This window comes from Amphiura filiformis, chromosome 2 (assembly GCF_039555335.1).
Source record: "Amphiura filiformis chromosome 2, Afil_fr2py, whole genome shotgun sequence".
Taxonomy (NCBI): domain Eukaryota; kingdom Metazoa; phylum Echinodermata; class Ophiuroidea; order Amphilepidida; family Amphiuridae; genus Amphiura; species Amphiura filiformis.
Window position 1 is genome coordinate 39,731,520 of NC_092629.1, and position 21,253 is coordinate 39,752,772.

The 21,253-nt window shown below is 36.9% G+C and overlaps 2 protein-coding genes across 2 annotated transcripts in view; one reads left to right on the forward strand and one right to left on the reverse strand.

The window, feature by feature from the left end:
• Positions 1-12,079: 12,079 nt before the first annotated feature.
• Positions 12,080-13,196, reverse strand: LOC140140629 (uncharacterized). Its single transcript, XM_072162389.1, has 3 exons — positions 13,191-13,196; positions 12,659-12,730; positions 12,080-12,418 (listed from the first exon to the last, which is right to left on the reverse strand). Exons 1-3 carry the CDS (start codon positions 13,194-13,196, stop codon positions 12,362-12,364), a joined length of 135 nt encoding a protein of 44 aa, XP_072018490.1. The 3' UTR covers positions 12,080-12,361.
• A 3,895-nt stretch (positions 13,197-17,091) lies between these two features.
• The window catches only part of LOC140146204 (cysteine-rich protein 2-binding protein-like), a 29,934-nt gene continuing 25,772 nt past the window's right edge, over positions 17,092-21,253 (forward strand). Inside the window, 1 exon segment of the mRNA XM_072167986.1 lies at positions 17,092-17,181. Coding sequence (XP_072024087.1) covers positions 17,143-17,181 — 39 coding nt within the window. The 5' untranslated portion in view covers positions 17,092-17,142.

Below are 21,253 nucleotides of genomic sequence, written 5' to 3' on the forward strand. Positions count from 1 at the left end.
AAAATTCTAGAAAATCGGTACAATATTAACAATTTTAGTGTTGAAAATCGTGTTTTACTAGAACTTGTGAATGTGATCTCTACAAATTTGAAAAGAAAATGCGAAAATTTGAGTGATATTTACGATTATGTGCGCATGAACAAACGAGGTCAGAACGCGGTTAGCAGTCGGATGTAAACACGGGAAAATGTGGCCTTTTTTATATAGCACTAATTTTTTCAAAATTTAGTCCTAAAAAAATGTGTAGTCATTTTCAGAAATGTTATGCAGAATTTTGTTCTAGTTAAGATGATATCAAATATATATTTCAAAGTTGGACGTAACTCGACTTATGGCCAAAACGCGACCCCTATTTAGCACGTAAAGTCTATGGAAAGCTTTTTCGTGTTATGTAGTACCCTTTTTTGGGCAGGTGCGGCAGTGTTGAGAAAATATTCGTGCCGGTTATATCCCAAACACCCACAGAGGTGATAGTTTACGGCGAGTTTTGTAATTATTACTTGATTTTGATATGTAAGTAATACGATAAAGTCATCATAGGCAGTAATGTGTTTGTATTAAAAGAAATAACAAAAATAATTATTTTAGTAATAGAAATACTATTTGGAAATTGCAGCAAGATTTGTAGATGTTTTTATTTGAACAGTACCAGTTCACCAGTTTTGCTAGTTTTCCTAATCTTTGGGCTAAATTAATAGCATCGTGAAGGTCATATATATCATTTTATACTGATAGCTTCGGCATGTACTTAAATACAGCTTGTATGTGCATTGTGTTCAGTGTGTACATAGGCTATTTACTTTTCAAATATTGTGACAAATAGTGCTTGGTGATGCTTGTATAAGGTATTATAGACAAATTATTAGAATGCATGTGCACCAGTAGAAATGGCCCAGGTTGAATAAAATAAATAAACATATGAATGAATATTTTATTCCCTGGATTATTTTTGTTGGGACAAAATAATGATATAGTTTAACGCTTTGAAATACAGTTATGTTAATCATAATAAAGTTACAAAGTTAAAAAATAATATCGAAATATTGTAAAATCAAACTTTTCCCCTCATAAGTTGTATCAAAACAACATATTGAGGAAATTGATATGACAGATTTTTAAACTTTGATATGGAAAGATACCCCAGCCCTGTTGTCTCACCAGAGAAGATGAGCAGAAGTCTTTCTATCTGATGATAAAAAAAACTCTAGGTATGATTACGAAAATGTTTTAAATAACTATTATCTACAAAAGTTTTATAACAATGTTTTATATAAAATGTTAACGTAAAACGTCTTCTGTTATGATGTGAGGGTTAATATAAAAACAGGGAAAATCTGTTCCAACTGACCAGCAGAGAACAAAGGATAAGCAATAGATAAGATTAAAATCAAGGAAAATATGACAACCTCCAATGGGGGAATAACAAACGTATAAAGTTAAAAACTCTTTTAACTTTGTTTATACGTTTTGTGTTATTCCCCATTGGAAATCGATGTTGTGTCATATTTTCCCTGTTTTTAATTGTGAACTTGACTTACTCATTCTTTCATTTCTCTTGACAATTTTTCATTTGCCCGCCCTATTCCTTTTAAAGGAATTTTTATCTCATTCAGCAGACAAAAACGGCAAGTTCGGCAACCAACAGGCATTTAAATTTGAGCTATCTGCAGTTGATAGCAAAATCACACGAATCCGACAAACACAAAAATGACATAAAACAGATAGAGAAATGTAAAAGCTTTATTTCAAAGTTTGTTTCAGCGTCATACGGTATTCGGTTCTTGAGATATTTCAATTTTAATATTACCCATGTAAATCAGCCCCCATGTCACAAGGGAAAACGCGGTAAAATGAGCAAATCCGCCCAAAAAAGCTAAAATCGCCAAAGATCACCACAGTATCTGCTAAGTAAGCTTAAAATCTGCAAAATAGTGGAAAAAGAGGAGAGATTCTGCAAATAATGTGCAAATAATGTGCGGTTTACCGCGTTTTCCCTTGTGACATGGCGATAATGTGCGATGCGCGTTTTCCCTTGCGACATGGGGGCTCTTACTTGCCGATGATTTTACACGAAGAAACTCACACAGGTGATTAAACCATTGGGCTATTCCAGTTGAAATCCATACACCCCCTATGGAAGACATGCCCTTAATCTGCCACACAGTGAGTGTGAATTTCAAATGAAGTTACCTGAATAGGCGATTCCATTTGATATCCACACCCCTGTGTGCTCGATTGAGGTCACAAAAGCTACAAAAGAAGAAATGTTGGGCTATTCCATTTGAATTCCATGCTCCCCACCCGGCAAAGACATATTCCACACAGGGAGTGTGAATATCAAATGGAGTTGCCTGAATTTGATATCCACACTCCTCCGTGCAAGATTGACGTCATGAACTCCATCTAGAGGGTGTAAGGATTTTGCAAGCACATTGTGTACTTTGGAACTGTGGAGCAAATTTGATTTAAATTTCCGCTTTTTTTTTTTTAAGTCAATGTCCGCAAGTAATATGTGCGTTCTCGAATAGAAACTTTAATGTGCGATCAATTCTATTTTTTCGACGACAGATGAAAAAAGCGCTTGAAATTCCGGAAAAAAATCATTTAAAGTTTGAATTCTCCCATTGAACCCTGTGGTAAAGCCACATTTTGGAACTCAAATTGGGCAATATCCTATATATTGACTGCCTTCAAATGGCAGGGGTTGAAAGTATGGGCAATTTCAAACATTTTATTTTTTGGTCCCCCCCCCCCCCACCCCCCCCCACCCACCCACAATGCATTTGTTTGCCCTTCAAAAAATTTGGTGTAAGGCGGGTGATATAGCCCCCATGTCACAAGGGAAAACGCGGTAAAATGAGCAAATCCGCCCAAAAAAGCTAAAATCGCCAAAGATCACCACAGTATCTGCTAAGTAAGCTTAAAATCTGCAAAATAGTGGAAAAAGAGGAGAGATTCTGCAAATAATGTGCAAATAATGTGCGGTTTACCGCGTTTTCCCTTGTGACATGGCGATAATGTGCGATTTACCGCGTTTTCCCTTGCGACATGGGGGCTTAAATCAATGCAGGAGCTCTATAGACACCGGCACCAGAATCGAGCAAATTACGGCATGTCTCGGCACATTTTCTTTTAGGCCGAATGCAAAGCTATAAAGAAATGTTAAAATGACAAAGCTGACCAAAATTGCTATAGCAAGCAAAAGAAATAAAAAAATAATAGGCCTAATATTAAAAAAAACATTAAAAAAAACATTGCCTAGCACGCGTTGTAGATGACTAGCGGGACACCCGCGCTACGCGCGGGTCCCCGCTAGATGAGTAAATGGGAGCGTTCACTAAAACAGGAGGAATTACTGAACAGGTAGAATCATTGAAAAGGTAAATTTTATTTATCTCGACCATCTTTAAGCCTACGTTTCCATTTTAACTTCTTTCTTTCTTTTTAGTTTTTTCTACATGGGCCAATTTTGTTCCATTTAAAAAAAAAATCTGCTGCTAAGCTAATTCCGATTTTCCGTTACCATGTTTTTTTATTTATTCAACCCCGTTCCCGTTATTTTCTAAATCTGTCCTTTCTTACATTTCCATTTTAGCTTCTATTTTATTTGCTGCATAGCTTGTGATTTCCCAGCCTGCGCGTCACTGCAGCTGGCAGGCAGCGCGTCGGCGCGCGGGCGTAATGCGCACTACGCCAATGCACGCGTAAACGGCGCAGAGCCACGCGACTTGCGAGCCAGAGACCAGTGGACATGATAATACAGAAAGAAGGAAAAATAAATAAAAATTAAAGGACAAAAAGGTACATGGACGGGTCACGGGATTATGATAAAGATGAACACGTCCGCATACACGCTCTGAGAGGACGTATACGGGAAAAATATGTGTGTTGTATAAACAAAATGAAGCGGTAGACCTATACTATAAAGAAAAATGAAATTAAAATGACAAAAGAGGTACCGGTACGAGTAATTAGGCCAACCAACGGGAACGAAACAAAGAAGGAAAGAAACTAATCAGGAAATGTAAAAAAAAAAAGAAGCTATAATAATGATAACAGAATTAAATAAAAAACATGGAAACGGGAAATCACAAGCAGCAAATAAAAATGAAGCTAAAAGGAAATGTAACAAATAACAGATTTAGAAAAAAATGGGAACGGGTTTAAATAAATAAATAACATGGAAACGGAAAATCAAAATGTATCTTTTCGATGATTCTACCTGTTCAGTAATTCTTCCTGTTATAGTGAACGCTCCCATTTACTCATCTAGCGGGGACCCGCGCGAAGCGCGGGTATCCCGCTAGTCTTACTATAAATAGGGGAATGTTGTATGTATGTGTGTATGTGGTTTATGTAAAAGGCTCCGTCAGTTTCGATCCACATGTCGCCAAATTCATACGGGAGATCGAGGAATATACGGGAAATTGCCTCGACTTTATTTGGTTGAAATCGGTCAAGTTATTTAGTTAATTTAACCCGTTGGCCTAATTACTCGTACCTCTTTTGTCATTGGCCAAATTACTCGTACCTCTTTTGTCATATTAATTTCATTTTTCTTTATAGTAGGTCTACCGCTTCATTTTGTTTATACAACACACATATTTTTCCCCGTATACGTCCTCTCATAGCGTGTATGCGGACGTGTTCATCTTTATCATAATCCCGTGACCCGTCCATGTACCTTTTTGTCCTTTAATTTTTATTTATTTTTCCTTCTTTCTGTATTATCATGTCCACTGGTGTCTGGCTCGCAAGTCGCGTGGCTCTGCGCCGTTTACGCGCGCATTGGCGTAGTGCGCATTACGCTCGCGCGCCGACGCGCTGCCTGCCAGCTGCAGTGACGCGCAACTGATTTTCATAACAAAAACCCTGTTTTTACCCATATTTTCACTGTTTTTGCAGCCAATTCTTGACCGATTTCAACCAATTAAAGTCGAGGCAATTTCCCGTATATTCTTCGATCTCCCGTATGAATTTGGCGACATTTTGATCGAAACTGACGGAGCCTTTTACATAAACCACATAGATACATACACACATACAACATTTCCCTATTTATAGTAAGAGACTAGCGGGACACCCGCGCTACGCGCGGGTCCCCGCTAGGTGAGTAAATGGGAGCGTTCACTAAAACAGGAGGAATTACTGAACAGGTAGAATCATTGAAAAGGTCAATTTTATTCATCTGAGTCTGACCCTCGTTAAGCCTAAGTTTCCATTTTAGCTTCTTTCTTTCTTTTTAGTTTCTTCTACATGGGCCAATTTTGTTCCATTTTTTAAAAACTTTTTGCTGCTAAGCTTGCGAATTTCCGTTACCATGTTTTCTATTTACTCAATCCCGTTCCCGTTATTTTCTAAATCTGTCCTTTCTTACATTTCCCTGTTGGCTTCTTTTTTATTTACTGCTTAGCTTGTGATTTCCCGTTTTCATGTTATTTATTTAGTTCTGTCCTCAGTTTAATAGCTTTTTTATTTAAATTATCTAATTTTATTATAGCTTTTTTTTTCTTAGATTTCCTGATTAGTTTCTTTCTTTCCTTCTTTAGCCTATATTATTTCCGTTTTCATTTTCTTACTGTGACTAACTATAACCCACATACTCGTACCTGTTTGTCCTCATTTTGTTTTCTTTTTTAATTACATTAGGCCTACCTCTTCATGTTGTAACTTGTTTGTACTTTTTAACACACATCTTTTCCCCGTATTTATTACGCCTACGGTCGTTCACCCGTATTATCATTCATTACGTGACTCTGCGTCGTTTACGCGCGGCATGGCGTAGTGCTGCGTTACCCGCGCGGTATCGCTGCGCTACGCGAGCGGCTTGGCATTAGATACGCCCGTACGACTCGCATGGCTAGCTTAACAACTGACTCGTTTTTTTGTTTACCCAGCATAGCAACGGACCACATTTTCACTGATTTTGAGGCCAATTCTTGACCGATTTCAACCAAATAAAGTCGAGGCAATTTCCCGTATATTCCTCGATCTCCCGTATGAATTTGGCGACATTTGGATCGAAACTGACGGAGCCTTTTACATAAACCACATAGATACATACAACATTCCCCTATTTATAGTAAGACTAGCGGGACACCCGCGAGTCGCGTGGCTCTGCGCCGTTTACGCGCGCATTGGCGTAGTGCGCATTACGCTCGCGCGCCGACGCGCTGCCTGCCAGCTGCAGTGACGCGCAACTGATTTTCATAACAAAAACCCTGTTTTTACCCATATTTTCACTGTTTTTGCAGCCAATTCTTGACCGATTCTTGAGGCAATTTCCCGTATATTCCTCGATCTCCCGTATGAATTTGGCGACATGTGGATCGAAACTGACGGAGCCTTTTACATAAACCACATACATACATATACACACACACACACACAACATTAGCCTATTTATAGTAAGACTAGCGAGATACCCGCGCTTCGCGCGGGTCCCCGCTAGATGAGTAAATGGGAGCGTTCACTATAACAGGAAGAATTACTGGACAGGTAGAATCATCGAAAAGATACATTTTGATTTTTCGTTTCCATGTTATTTATTTATTTAAACCCGTTCCCATTTTTTTTTCTAAATCTGTTATTTGTTACATTTCCCTTTTGGCTTCATTTTTTATTTGCTGCTTGTGATTTCCCGTTTCCATGTTTTTTATTTAATTCTGTTATCATTATTATAGCTTCTTTTTTTTCTTACATTTCCTGATTAGTTTCTTTCCTTCTTTGTTTCGTTCCCGTTTCATTTAGTTAATTTAACCCGTTGGCCTAATTACTCGTACCTCTTTTGTCATTTTAATTTCATTTTTCTTTATAGTATAGGTCTACCGCTTCATTTTGTTTATACAACACACATATTTTTTCCCGTATACGTCCTCTCAGAGCGTGTATGCGGACGTGTTCATCTTTATCATAATCCCGTGACCCGTACTTTAATTTTTATTTATTTTTCCTTCTTTCTGTATTATCATGTCCACTGGTCTCTGGCTCGCAAGTCGCGTGGCTCTGCGCCGTTTACGCGCGCATTGGCGTAGTGCGCATTACGCTCGCGCGCCGACGCGCTGCCTGCCAGCTGCAGTGACGCGCAGGCTGGTAACTGATTTCCATAACAAAAACCCGTTTTTACCCATATTTTCACTGTTTTTGCAGCCAATTCTTGACCGATTTCAACCAAATAAAGTGCAGGCAATTTCCCGTATATTCCTCGATCTCCCGTATGAATTTGGCGACATTTGGATCGAAACTGACGGAGCCTTTTACATAAACCACATACATACATACACACACACACACAACATTAGCCTATTTATAGTAAGACTGGCGGGATACCCGCGCTTCGCGGGTCCCCGCTAGATGAGTAAATGGGAGCGTTCACTATAACAGGAAGAATTACTGGACAGGTAGAATCATCGAAAATATAGATACATTTTGATTTTTCGTTTCCATGTTATTTATTTATTTAAACCCGTTCCCATTTTTTTCTAAATCTGTTATTTGTTATTTCCCTTTTAGCTTCATTTTTTATTTGCTGCTTGTGATTTCCCGTTTCCATGTTTTTTATTTAATTCTGTTATCATTATTATAGCTTCATTTTTTTTTCTTACATTTCCTGATTAGCTTCTTTCCTTCGTTCCCGTTTCATTTAGTTAATTTAACCCGTTGGCCTAATTACTCGTACCTCTTTTGTCATTTTAATTTCATTTTTCTTTATAGTATAGGTCTACCGCTTCATTTTGTTTATACAACACACATATTTTTCCCGTATATACGTCCTCTCAGAGCGTGTATGCGGACGTGTTCATCTTTATCATAATCCCGTGACCCGTCCATGTACCTTTTTGTCCTTTAAATTTTTATTAATTTTTCCTTCTTTCTGTATTATCATGTCCACTGGTCTCTGGCTCGCAAGTCGCGTGGCTCTGCGCCGTTTACGCGCGCATTGGCGTAGTGCGAATTACGCTCGCGCGCCGACGCGCTGCCTGCCAGCTGCAGTGACGCGCAGGCTGGTAACTGATTTTCATAACAAAAACCCCGTTTTACCCATATTTTCACTGTTTTTGCAGCCAATTCTTGACCGATTTCAACCAAATAAAGTCGAGGCAATTTCCCGTATATTCCTCGATCTCCCGTATGAATTTGGCGACATGTGGATCGAAACTGACGGAGCCTTTTACATAAACCACATACATACATACACACACACAACATTAGCCTATTTATAGTAAGACTAGCGGGATACCCGCGCTTCGCGCGGCTCCCCGCTAGATGAGTAAATGGGAGCATTCACTATAACAGGAAGAATTACTGAACAGGAAGAATCATCTAAAAGATACATTTTCTTTATATAAATCTGTCTCTTCTTACATTTCCTTTCTTTTCAGTTTCTTCTACATGGGGTTATTTTTTTCCCAAAAAATATTTGCTGCTTAGCTTGTGATTTTCCGTTTTCATGTTATTTATTTATTTAAACCCGTTCCCATTTTTTTTCTAAATCTTTTATTTGTTACATTTCCCTTTTAGCTTCATTTTTTATTTGCTGCTTGTGATTTCCGTTTCCATGTTTTTTTTTATTTAATTCTGTTATCATTATTATAGCTTCTTTTTTTTCTTACATTTCCTGATTAGTTTCTTTCCTTTGTTTCGTTCCCGTTTCATTTAGTTAATTTAACCCGTTGGCCTAATTACTCGTACCTCTTTTGTCATTTTAATTTCATTTTTCTTTATAGTATAGGTCTACCGCTTCATTTTGTTTATACAACACACATATTTTTCCGTATACGTCCTCTCAGAGCGTGTATGCGGACGTGTTCATCTTTATCATAATCCCGTGACCCGTCCATGTACCTTTTTGTCCTTTAATTTTAATTTATTTTTCCTTCTTTCTGTATTATCATGTCCACTGGTCTCTGGCTCGCAAGTCGCGTGGCTCTGCGCCGTTTACGCGAGCATTGGCGTAGTTCGCATTACGCTCGCGCGCCGACGCGCTGCCTGCCAGCTGCAGTGACGCGCAGGCTGGTAACTGATTTTCATAACAAAAACCCCGTTTTTACCCATATTTTCACTGTTTTCTTGACCGATTTCAACCAAATAAAGTCGAGGCAATTTCCCGTGTATTCCTCGATCTCCCGTAGGAATTTGGCGACATTTGGATCGAAACTGACGGAGCCTTTTACATAAACCACATACATACATAGATACACACACACACAACATTAGCCTATTTATAGTAAGATGATTCAGTACGGCGCGAAAAGGCAAAACTGCATTAAGGGGTTGTTTGGAATGACAGGTGAGTCAGGGGTCAAAAACAAAATTTTTACCTTTTTGACCTCAGCACATGTGTATGTATGATCTGCCATACAAAAATTAAAAAACAATACCTCAAAGTATCATTTTTTAATGTTTTTGTCATAATCACGCTTTTCTACAAATTTCATCTGTTTGTACCGGGGCGTGTCTGTTGCCAGGTAGGCCTACATGACAGCATAGACACACGTTACAACCTTGAATAATAATACAGAATGACGTTATATTCTTCTTAACCTATCTTAGAACTGCCTATTATTTCAATTGTTATACTGTTCTGGTTGGTTTATTGCATATACTGTATAGAAATTATGCAATATGACGTCGAGCATGACAGAGTCATCTTCATTCAAATAAAATTCAGGTACCCGTAAGTTGTAAGGTACCACGGAGCAATTCGCACGATAATACAATAAAACAGATGAAAGGTATGAATGGTTGTGGAATCGAATTGCAGCCCTGTCCCTCTGTCACCTTAGAACTGCATCTCGTAGGCAATGGTAGGTAATAAACCAACCGGAACGATATAACAGCATGTCTTGGTCTCAATTCAAGATGTGCAATTTGGACACACCTACTCGTTGGCTGATTTATACTTCAACAGTTCCTCAAAGTGATATCATTGAAGTATGCGCACGCCGCGGGGCACTCGACTTTAGAATTGATGGGTATATGTGCCTACATTTTGTACAAGCGTCGCGAAGTAGGCGCATATCAGTACAAAACGTTGGGTTTTTTTTTTTTTATAAAAAAAGGGTCAATTATGTACAATCAAAATGAAAAAGGGGTCATTGGGTATAATATTTTGAAAACTGAAGGTGCCTGGTCATCGGGTATAGTCGGCTTCAAAAGAGGGGCATATATTGACAGGCACATACCGTCACCTCTAAAGTTGATGCCCCCAGGTGCTCGCATTATATTTTGTTCATGGCTCGGCTTTTAAAACTCCCACACATCACAATAAGGCTATTGAAAAGTGTATAGAATAGCTAATGATAGACTGGTCCCTGCGATTAGTCGCGGACCCGAGCGACAATATAGTAAACACATCGAGTTTATAACACAAGTGACAGTAGTCGTGAATTATGGAGGGGCATTGAACTTCTACCAGCAAAATATGAAATAATAATAACACAAGACACCAATCGAGATGATGATACCAGCCATAATGGAAGGCTTGTATTTGACCTTCTTATGAATCCAATTTCGTGGCGAGAAGTTAAAAAGGTAATGTATATTTCAAGAAATTTGGGTTCAAACATTCCGTATCAGCTCGTATCATCAATTCCGTAAATATGGCGTATAGAGGCACAACTTGACAATAAACTGAACTATTTAAACGTAAAGGACGCACTGGATACACATAAATTTGTGTTTCCTTGCTGGCGGAATAGTTGCAAAACTGTTTTTTGTCAAAAAAGTTGGACAATTTATGAATTATGATTGGCAAAATAGCGAAAGGAAATAGACTTTTCCAACCATGTAAAACTACACTGGGTTGTTGACATGGTCGACATACATTAAGACATACGCATGTTCCTAAAGTAGTAGGTAAGTACTATAATTAATTGTTTAAAGTGCTCAACATACCAGCAAAAAGTCATAGGGTCATCAGAGTACAGGGACTTTGTGAAATACTGGGTACAAAAATAAAGTGCGTGAGCCGATATGCAACATCAAATATAAAAGCCGATTTACATAATTTCCCATGACCTTACAGAAGTGATCGTGCTCAAATATAAAACTATAGAGTTTGGTCCTTGATATGCACCATCAATTGTGTACTTGTGATCAATATTGCTAGGCAAACAATCACAGCAAACATGCCAAAATCCTCCCATTTCTCCTCCATTTACACACATATAAACCCATCCCTTAACGGGGTTGCGCGCTCAGGGAAAAAAAATCGGCATTTAATAGGCCGACTGCAGAGCTATAAAGATATGTAAAAATGACGAAGCTGCCCTAAATTTCAAACTGATGCCACGGGAAAACGAAATGGAGTATGAAGCTCAAATTTTCAGGATTTTACATTCTCATCAATATCTACCACCACACAGAAAAAGAAAAAAATTTGAAGAGGTGCTGTGGTACACATCCCTGGAGTTGACATGGAATGCCTCAGCTGAACTTTCAGGTTTAATTTGTCTGCAGAGTGGCTAGCTCGAGATACTCTAGCTAAAATACAGGTTTACATTTACTATCTTACATTATCTTGCTGTATTTCAGCTAGAGCTCCAAACGACAAGCTTCCGGGTTTTTTGGAGAACAATACTGTTACGTAAGATGAAGAAGAAACCCGCCTCGGAGCCCGCCCTACTCATTATTTCATTGTACTTATTGCAATTTGCCTCCACACATTACGTAATCAACACAAAGCTTTTGTGAGAATTAGTGAGTTGATAAGAAATTGACAGCGGAGGATACGAAGGACACGCCGATTGCTAGTTGTCAATCATGAATTGCCGCAACGTTTTAATATTTTACTGCATGGCATTCCGCAAGCACCAAGACCAATTATGCCGTATTTTTCCAAAGATCATCTCATATGAAGTAAGCTGAATGCGACCTGTACTTTTGTAACATTCCGATCGCTTTTGATCACCTATTATCGGCGAATTTGCTTGAAAAGACGTGAGTTCATGTTGTGTAAACATAATTAGCATAGACACAAATGAAATTACGATGCAATACAATGCAATTTGAATGCGCAGCAGATCTATAGAAATAAGGCTGCCCGGTTTTATGCAGAATTAGACCCCGTCTGAGAGTGGCCGAATAAAATAGTATATTTGGTTAATTTATTATAATTACTAGCGGGTACCCGCGCTTCGCGCGGGCCCCCGCTAGATGAGTAAATGGGAGCGGTTAGTAAACGGGAGCGGTTAGTATAAACGATGGAAGTGGTAATCATGGCAATTGGTATCGCTTTTAACAGCCCAATTATTACGCGGTTAGTGATGTGGTAGGCCTACCATTTGTTGCCTCTACTTTGCAAACGACTTCCTTAACATAAAATCTTTTGCGTAATTTTTGTACCAAACACCCTGTTGACTTATTTTTTCTTTGTCTTTCCCTTTTTTCTTTCAGTTTCTTCTCTCTCTCTCTCTTTCCTGCGTTCCATTTCTCTTTCTTTTTTCTTGCTTGTTCACTCTCTCTCTTCTTTCTTTCTTTTTTTCTATTTTTTCTTTTTCTTTCCCTGTCTTTCTTTTCGTTTATCTCTCCTTTCTCTCTCTTGCTTTCCATCCGTTGTTTTCTTTCTTTCTTTCTTTCTTTCTTTCTTTCTTTCTTTCTTTCTTTCTTTCTTTCTTTCTTTCTTTCTTTCTTTCTTTCTTTCTTTCTTTCTTTCTTTCTTTCTTTCTTTCTTTCTTTCTTTCTTTCTTTCTTTCTTTCTTTCTTTCTTTCTTTCCCTCTTTCTTTCCCTCTTTCCTTCCCTTTTTACTTATTTTTCTGTCTTTCCCTTTTTTTTTCTTTCAGTTTCTCTCTCTCTCTTTCCTGCGTTCCATTTCTCTCTTTCTTTTTCTTGCTTGTTCACTTTCTTTCTTTCTCTCTCTCTTCTTTCTTTTTTTCTGTCTGTCAATTTTTTTCTATGTTTTTCCCTTTCTTTCTTTTCGTTTCTCTCTCCCTTTCTCTTTCTTGCTTTCCCATTGTTTTTCTTTCTTTCTTTCTTTCTTTCTTTCTTTCTTTCTTTCGTTCTTTTCCTCTTTCTGTCCCTCTTTCTTTCCCTCTTTCCTCCCCTCTTTCCTTCCCTCCTTCCTTCCTTCCCACTTCCTTCCTTTTTTCCTTCCTTCCTTCTTCTTTCTTTACATGGGCATAAATCTCGGGGTGAGTACCAATAATAAATTCCTCAATATTTTGATAAGGGGCATGGTCTACTGAATCACCTCCATGTTGACGCATGTACATGTGCCAGGGTTTCTTTCTTTCTTTGGTTCGTTCTTTCTTATAAATTTGTTTCTGTTTCATCAAGTAGGCCTATAGCAACATTGGGTTTCAAGAAGGTTGAGTTACATGCCGGTGGTATGGGGTGGGGATACCCTCCCCCATATAAGGTCAATGGTCCATACAATCACCCCCGTTCCGGGATACATATTGGAGCTTATTGTACATGTGGGTTTCTGGCTCATATTTGGCCAAACTATAAAAGTGCCATTTTTTGCGGCCTTCGTGCGAATTTGTTCCACTTTTGCACGCATGTATTGTGGCCGTTTCTTTCTTTCTTTCGTTCGTTCTTTCTTTTAAATTTGTTTCTGTTTCATAGGCCTAGGCCTATAGCAACATTGGGTTTCAAGATGGTTGAGTTACATAGGCGTAAATTCCCGGTGGTGGGGGTTTGATAAGCCTAGGGCAATGGTCCATATACAATCACCCCCAAGTTGACACCTGTATACATGTAGGGGCCTACATGTGGGTTTCTGACAAAATTAACCCCATATTTGGCTAAAAAAGTCACAGTGCCAATTGTTGCGGTCTTCGTCGTGCGAATTTGTTCCACTTTTGCACCATATAATTCACCATTTTAGCTTCATTATGGCCATAAATTAATCTGTCGCCAAAAGGTGCTGGATTCACTATAGGCCTATTTCAAGAAATTGATTTAAACGGATCCCATCCCCATGTCAAAAGAAACCTACGCCATCGTTAATGTCACAAAAAAGGTGCCAGATTCACTATTAATATGCCTACTTCTAAGAAATGCTTTTCATCCCTATCCCCCCAATGTCAAAAAGAAATCTACTGCGCCATTGTTGAGATATATCATATCATGCTAATCAAGCCTAGGCCTACCTTAAAATCTTCGGAAAGTCATCACAAAAGAAGTTTCCGAAAATCATCGTCATAAACGAATGCAGTTGATTTATTATACGGTTGCGATTTATACCGTACCGTGCTGGAAGTTTTGTTACCATTAGCGCGTCGGGAAGTTGCCACGACCTGTGCGTAATCCGCGTATAGCAACGCAGCAACGGACCGTAAATATAAGCGGGCCACCATTGGTTGATCTACCGAATAAATCCAAATAATTATTTGTATTTATTAATTTATCTATCTATCTATGCATTTACCATTCATCTGGAAATGCTAAAACTTATTTATTTATCTATTTATTAATTTATTTTTCATCTATAATCTCTGAGATGATACCGGTACCGATGAATCGATCCCAAGAAGTATCGATTATCGGCAAGTTCCTCTTCAAAGTATCGATCAGTATCGATTATCGGCAAGTTCCTCTTTAATAGTATAGAAATTATTCAATGATAGATTTTTTAATTTTCTTTTCTTTAACGAAGTCAGGAAAGATAGGCATTCAACATGTGATATTTAAATTAACGCTGCTTCTTCAAGCAAGCGTCCAAATAAACCTTCAAAATCTCGAAATGTGCCAATTTTACCATTAGGGGCCTACAGCCATTTGTGGCAGGATTTCATTCCATCCACGAGCATCTTTAAATTGACACTACATCACAATACATTGACCGATTTCAATTCTGTTTTTTTGATTTTTGATGCTTTAGTAAAGCTCAATAATGTAGAAACATTAAATACCGTATAATGGGGTACCTAACTTTGGTCAGCGGGGTAACTTTGGTCGGTCAAATATATATTTTTAAATGGTCATATTTTAGTACAGCAATATTGTTTTTAGTCATATTTGGTTTGGTATCAATTTGTTAAGAAATATATTTGGAAGAAATAATAGTCACTTATGTCCAATTTCCTTGAAATTTACGAAAAAATCGGTATTTTTGACCAAAAATGAGCGTTTTTTTTACATTTTTTCAGAAAATTAAAAATCGATATTTGTGAGCAAGGATGTGTGCTTGATTAATTTTGCAAGGGGTCAAATGTCACAAAAAATAACAACTTGCCCATATAGGCTACTACAGCGAAGATCAATTTTTTGATTTTTTTTCTTTATGGAATGTAATACTCTGACCAAAGTTACCCCAAATGCGGGGTAACTTTGGCCAGGCTATTTTTAATCCCTAGGGCACCCTTACAAAATTATTAAAAAATCTGTTTCAACTTCAAGGTGTAGAAGGGAACCCTAATGTAATAAAAAAGAGATAATCAGAAATGTAATGGGTTTTGTTTGGAAGTAGTGGTTTAAAAACTCTGAAAAGTGCCCAAAGTTACCCCATTTTACGGTAACATGTTTCTGCTGCGCTTATTTTTGAGGTGATATGCCTAATAATAAATGCCTTGTCCACTCCCTTTTATAAAGTCATTCCCCTTTCGATTTGCCAAAAACTCTTTACCCCATTTTCGGCATTTTTTGCCCCTCCCCCTTTTTTGTATGCCTACAGTAGGCTAGACTATGCCATAGTCGAATTTTATTAAAAATATGATATTATTAGAATTATACTGATGTGGCATTAAAATTAAAGTATTCAATAGTAAAATGGCCATAAAGAGTTAAAAATATCAGATGATTAGTGACAATAAAAGTAATTGAATGCAACATTATCTTGCATAATTATAATGGCTCACTTTAATACTAAACAATTCTGATTTTGGAATCTACCAGTTTATTGATAGCGAACCCCGAAAATCCCACTTGGGAAGCTAACAAACAAAGGGAGTGCGGTGACTGAAAAGATCAGATAGGCCTACAGATGTGAAAATCTATCAGTTGCACACAAATCAATATAAATCAGAGTAAGCAAGCAAGCAAGCAAGCAAGTATAAGTAAGAAATAGTTAGTAGGAATAAATAAATAAATAAATAAATAAATAAATAAATAAATAAATAAATAAATAAATAAATAAATAAATAAATAAATAAATAAATAAATAAATAAATAAATAAATAAATAAATAAATAAATAAATAAATAGGGCCTAAATAAATAAATAAATAAATAAATAAATAAATAAATAAATAAATAAATAAATAAATAAATAAATAAATAAATAAATAAATAAATAAATAAATAAATAAATAAATAAATAAATAAATAAATAAATGAATAAATAAATAAATAAATTGCACACCCTTGTATGCATTATAACAGCATCCTCCTCCTCTCTGCTCCCCCTCCCTCCCTCCTTCCTGTCAATCTTGTATTCGAAACAATAAATCACCAACTGTACGGGATAAAGTAATGATTAAAATAAGCAATGCGACATTACACAGGGAAAATAGAGAGGATAATTCGGCCGTGTACTTGGTGTTTATTTATCATAACGTGATCTCAGGCTAGCGACACTCCGGCACTTATTGGAAGACACGAAGTACAGCAGACAGTTACATGTACAATGTGATTTTCCTATATCATTAATAAATTATCGTGCAAGGTAAAGTACACGAAATATCGGACTTTTCAATTCAGCGAATAAATCACATATCGAAATGTATTGACATGGTTGATAAAACAATATTATTTCATTGGTTTAATTATACATGATGTTGTAAATTTTGTGTCCAAGATAATTTTATGTGGATTTACATGTGTTTAGATTTAAACTGGTGTGAACGTGGAGCTACTCGGAAATGACGTCATGGAAAAAATATGCAAATACTGCTTATTAATATTAATACTACTCTTTGTTTTGTGAGCGGTACAAAATGTGATTCTCCTGATAAATTATAGGTCAAGGTAGGTCATTCGACCGTCTCTTCCTCAGACCTCTATGTAGGACTCTATGGTATCTTCTCATTACACGTTCGTAGTAAGACTTGGCCGGCGACGACGCCTGTCTTCAACCGCTGTATAGCACGGTATAGGCAGTTTGCAGAGAGTGTCGCTTCTCTATCTTTAATTTCTCTGGTGATCTATTCATTGCACTGCATTACTGCAACAATCGCTGGATCAAATAATTTGGATTTCAGAATGTCTGCAAGTGAGAATGCTGAGCAGGTACTGATACTGGTATTATATTGCTGTGTTATTTTACCTTTTAAAGCACCCCTAGAGCAGAGTATAATCTGCACTTTTATGAGAAACATATTAAAAATAAGCTTACTTTATACTCAAAAAGAAAACTGTCAAGGTTGTTGAATTCGGCAGCCTTTCAGTTTTAAAGGTTTATAAATAGCACATTATAACTGCATGAGCACTTGCTTCATTTTGAGCTATAGTAGGCACATATTCAGAGGAGCATAAACAAACACCAAATGAAATTGGTGTCGGTATGACCTTTTTTTTGACATGCATTCTTTCAATTCAAATGTCGAGTGTCCTTGGCCTTGCTTGACCTTGCCGGCAGACTTGACTATGCTTCAGTGATCATGAAAGGATTCAATAGATAACCTCTGGCCCACTAATCCCTACATGGATCGAATCCATGGGTTCCTACAGTATTTGAGTTGTCTGATGATGGTCATGGTATTAGAACTGTCATGGTCATGGATGTATTTAAACATTACACAAAATGTCAACAAAACATGCTACTGCAGAACTCTATGCCTGTATGTGTGTGTCTGAGGGCCGATCTGAGGGCTGATGACACACATTCGATGGGTGTAACTAATCCCAAGCTATTGTCTGAAATTGCTCCTCGGAAGTTGTATCATAAGAACTCAGTCCTCAAATGATAGTCATATTTAACGACCAAAAGGCAAAAGATATTAAAATGACTGACTATCATTGAGGACTGAGTTCCGCAGTCTAGTCAGCAGCAGTTGTAGTAACTACAAATTTCGAACGGTTGAGGACTTTCTCAAGTTGTAGAAGGTGCCATAGGGTGTCTTCAGTGTTAATTATTTTCATTATAAATGTCGCAAAATATTAATATTGACAATAATTAACAACCTGTTTGACCTCTCCATATATTCATACATTGCTCACCTGTGTTTTCATATCATATTTTGTGGTGAAAAGTGATTACAAATGTGTAATTTGCAATCATTTATCCGGGGGGGGCACTCAAATATGAGTGTACGCATGCGCGACCAAATTTTTCTCGAACACCCTCTAAACAATTTTTACTCTGTGAGCAAAATGACCCCTAAGCAAGTTTTTTAGCGTGCTTTCCCCCAAAATTTGACCCCCTAAACAAGTTTTTGTCTAATTTTGACCCCCTGAACAAGTTTGAGTAGTATAAATTTGACACACATTACAAGTATTGATGGATTTTGACAACTTGAGAACAATTTTATGGACTAACATGTCATTGAACAGGCCCCTCTTGGATATGGCCCATACCGTACCATATACCACTTTAAGGTTATACAGGATTTTGAACTCTTGTGTAGGCAAATTGGCTGCACGTAGCCACCTAAAATATTTTGTTTTTCAAAAAATAAACATGGCAGGCCTAAAAATCATACTTCATCTTAAAGTTGACACTCTAATGATTATTATTGTAATACTTTTAACGTCATAGCTCATACACAAATGTACTTTGTAAGTGTTTCAATTTGTGTTCAATTTCATGAGCATGAGATTTTTTGGGAAAGAGGCCAGGAAAATATGGGGAGAGGGTCCGATTTCATTGCGATTTCGCATATGTGTTACAAACAAACCAATGAAATAATGTACCTATTTATTCTTTCGATAGGTCCTCCTGATTTAAAACAGTAAGCTTACATGTTCACAGAATGTCAATGAAAATGATGGGGTAAATGTCGTCTTTTTTGCAACAACAATATTAATTTAGTGTGCCAATATATTGACACAATTATTCCCTACATTATTTCTTTGAAGTATCAGCTAACACATGCATATCAAAATTTTATGAATCAGCTACGGGAAACATTAAAAATAATTTATTTCACCTCAGCATATCAGGCCAAATGGTCCAAAATGGAGTTCTGAGATATCCACACATTTAGTTTCAAGTACTCACATTTTCTGCTATTTCACAGTATCAATTCACAATCCCATAATATTCCAGGTGCAGTGCTCCTGTATTACTACTGATAATCCTTACTGCATGGGAAGTATCAATTGATTTTCACAAAACTTGCAGAAATTGACAAATTTCTGCCAAAACTTCCACACTATCTATTATCATGTTCAAACCATGTGCTAACTTGTTTACAATGCTAGTTAGTGTTGCCAGGGCCAAGGTGATAGTACTTATTTTATTGATTTTGTCTAGTATAGTGCTGGTTGAATACTCATGCTCCACTGTGCATATGCTTCAGTGATTTTAGCAATCAAATGAAAATGATAGGGTTGCCAGTTCATGCACTGGAATAATAATCACTATAAGGGGGCACATCACTAAATAAATGTCCCATTGAAATACATGTGAAAATACAATAAAGTAACTACCCAGCAAACACAAAACGTTTCCAAAACGTTTTGAATTGGTTTTTATTTGGTTTTGGTTTTTAAACGTTAAATACACGTTTCCAAAACGTTTTGATAAACATCGAAGTTATCTGATGGCAGAATAGTTCGACCAAAACGTTATAAAAACGTTCTAATAACGTAGACCCATTGTAGACAAAATACTCACGAAAAAAGCAATTCAAATCACAATGTTCATAGATCGTTCCATTCGACTGAGGTTCCACTATATAACCAATTAGCTGGATATTAAATAATTATTTAATATTTATTATAATAAGTAGGCTATCGAATCAACAAGAGACTTGCATTTTATTTTTCTGTAATTTATTTAGGCCTACTGTACGTTATTTGCATGAATGATGACAGATATGAATAAAAAACGTAAGCAAATTAAATTAAAGTAAAAAGTACCGGTAAATTTACATTGCTTTATTTTATATATCAACTTTCAAAAGATGTAACCATGGTAACGCACGGTCTCGATTTCGTAAAATAATGAACGGCGGAAGTTAGTCTCGAGTCCCAGGACGGCTTGTGCTCCTCGTTACTCAAGGAGCACAAGCCGGTTGGGACTAAGACTACCCACCGTTAGTGCGGTTTGTGTGTTTCAAATACTAGTAACAAATTGTAACCGCTTTTGACCATGCATCAACGGATATATCAGTGATTCTCAATTGCTGACTGTTTACGGTGGAATTTAATAGGCCTAGCTAACCTTTAATCATGTTTATAGATCAAAAGATAAACGTGTATAGGCCTTTGATTTTGTAGACAAGTTGCAGCTATGTTTTGGGCGAAACATTTGCTTTTTAATGGAATTACTGACATATGATTTTAGTCTGCACTGATGGCGAGCAATGGTGACTACTACACAGTACTATAGTACTAGTATCCTTGATCTCAGTGACCTTATACTTGACTAGCCTATACGTGGTTACTGCTCAACTACTATATATTAGCTGTTCAAATTTGATTCTGGTGTGGAGAAAGCGATACAATTCTACATGTATTTTTGTTGTATTTAATGATAAGTGTGACGGCTCCAAGAGTAAAGTATAACAGCATTAGGTCTACTCATTTAGGTAAGTTTTCATTTTCAGTTTTAATTAAGGCCCTTTTATTTCTTAATTCTGTAAATTTTAATAGCATGACATGGTATAAATGTGCCATTTGTTTCTGATTATAATCATATATAATATTCACGCTATAGTTGCCCATTGCAAGTCTCTTGTTGGTTTATATACTGCGCCAAAAAGTATCCTTACACTTGGAAGAAAAATAGATAGCGCATCTATTAAATAAATAAATTTACCCAAATATGGTTTAGTTTTAATTCACATGTTCAGTTCAGTTCAGTGAGTTGTAGAATTGATTTTTTCCAAGTGTAAGGATACTTTTATAATTTTAGCGCAGAATACATTTACATTAATGTATTTTAATATCACATTTAATATCCTAGCTAAGGTTGGCTTTCAGATTTTGGTTATCCGAATCATGCTTCCAGCTGCCGGCAAGAATAATCGATGCAACAGGACTGGACTGGGACACTGAACATGTCTTGATGTCGAAGACATTGGGGACATGGAGTTATACATTATCTCATGGTGTACATCTTTTACTTTCATGGTTAATGTATTTCTTCATGGTTTCATGTCTTATATACTACACAAGAGATCGAAGTGTTAACGTCATAACCATGATA

Bases quoted from the DNA above. Each gene is read 5' to 3' on its own strand.
- LOC140140629 (XM_072162389.1), bottom strand. The intron at 12,419-12,658 runs AAAGAAAGAAAG...ATGGAACGCAGG, and splicing joins AAAGAAAGAAAGAAAGAAAG to AAAGAGAGAGAGAGAGAAGA.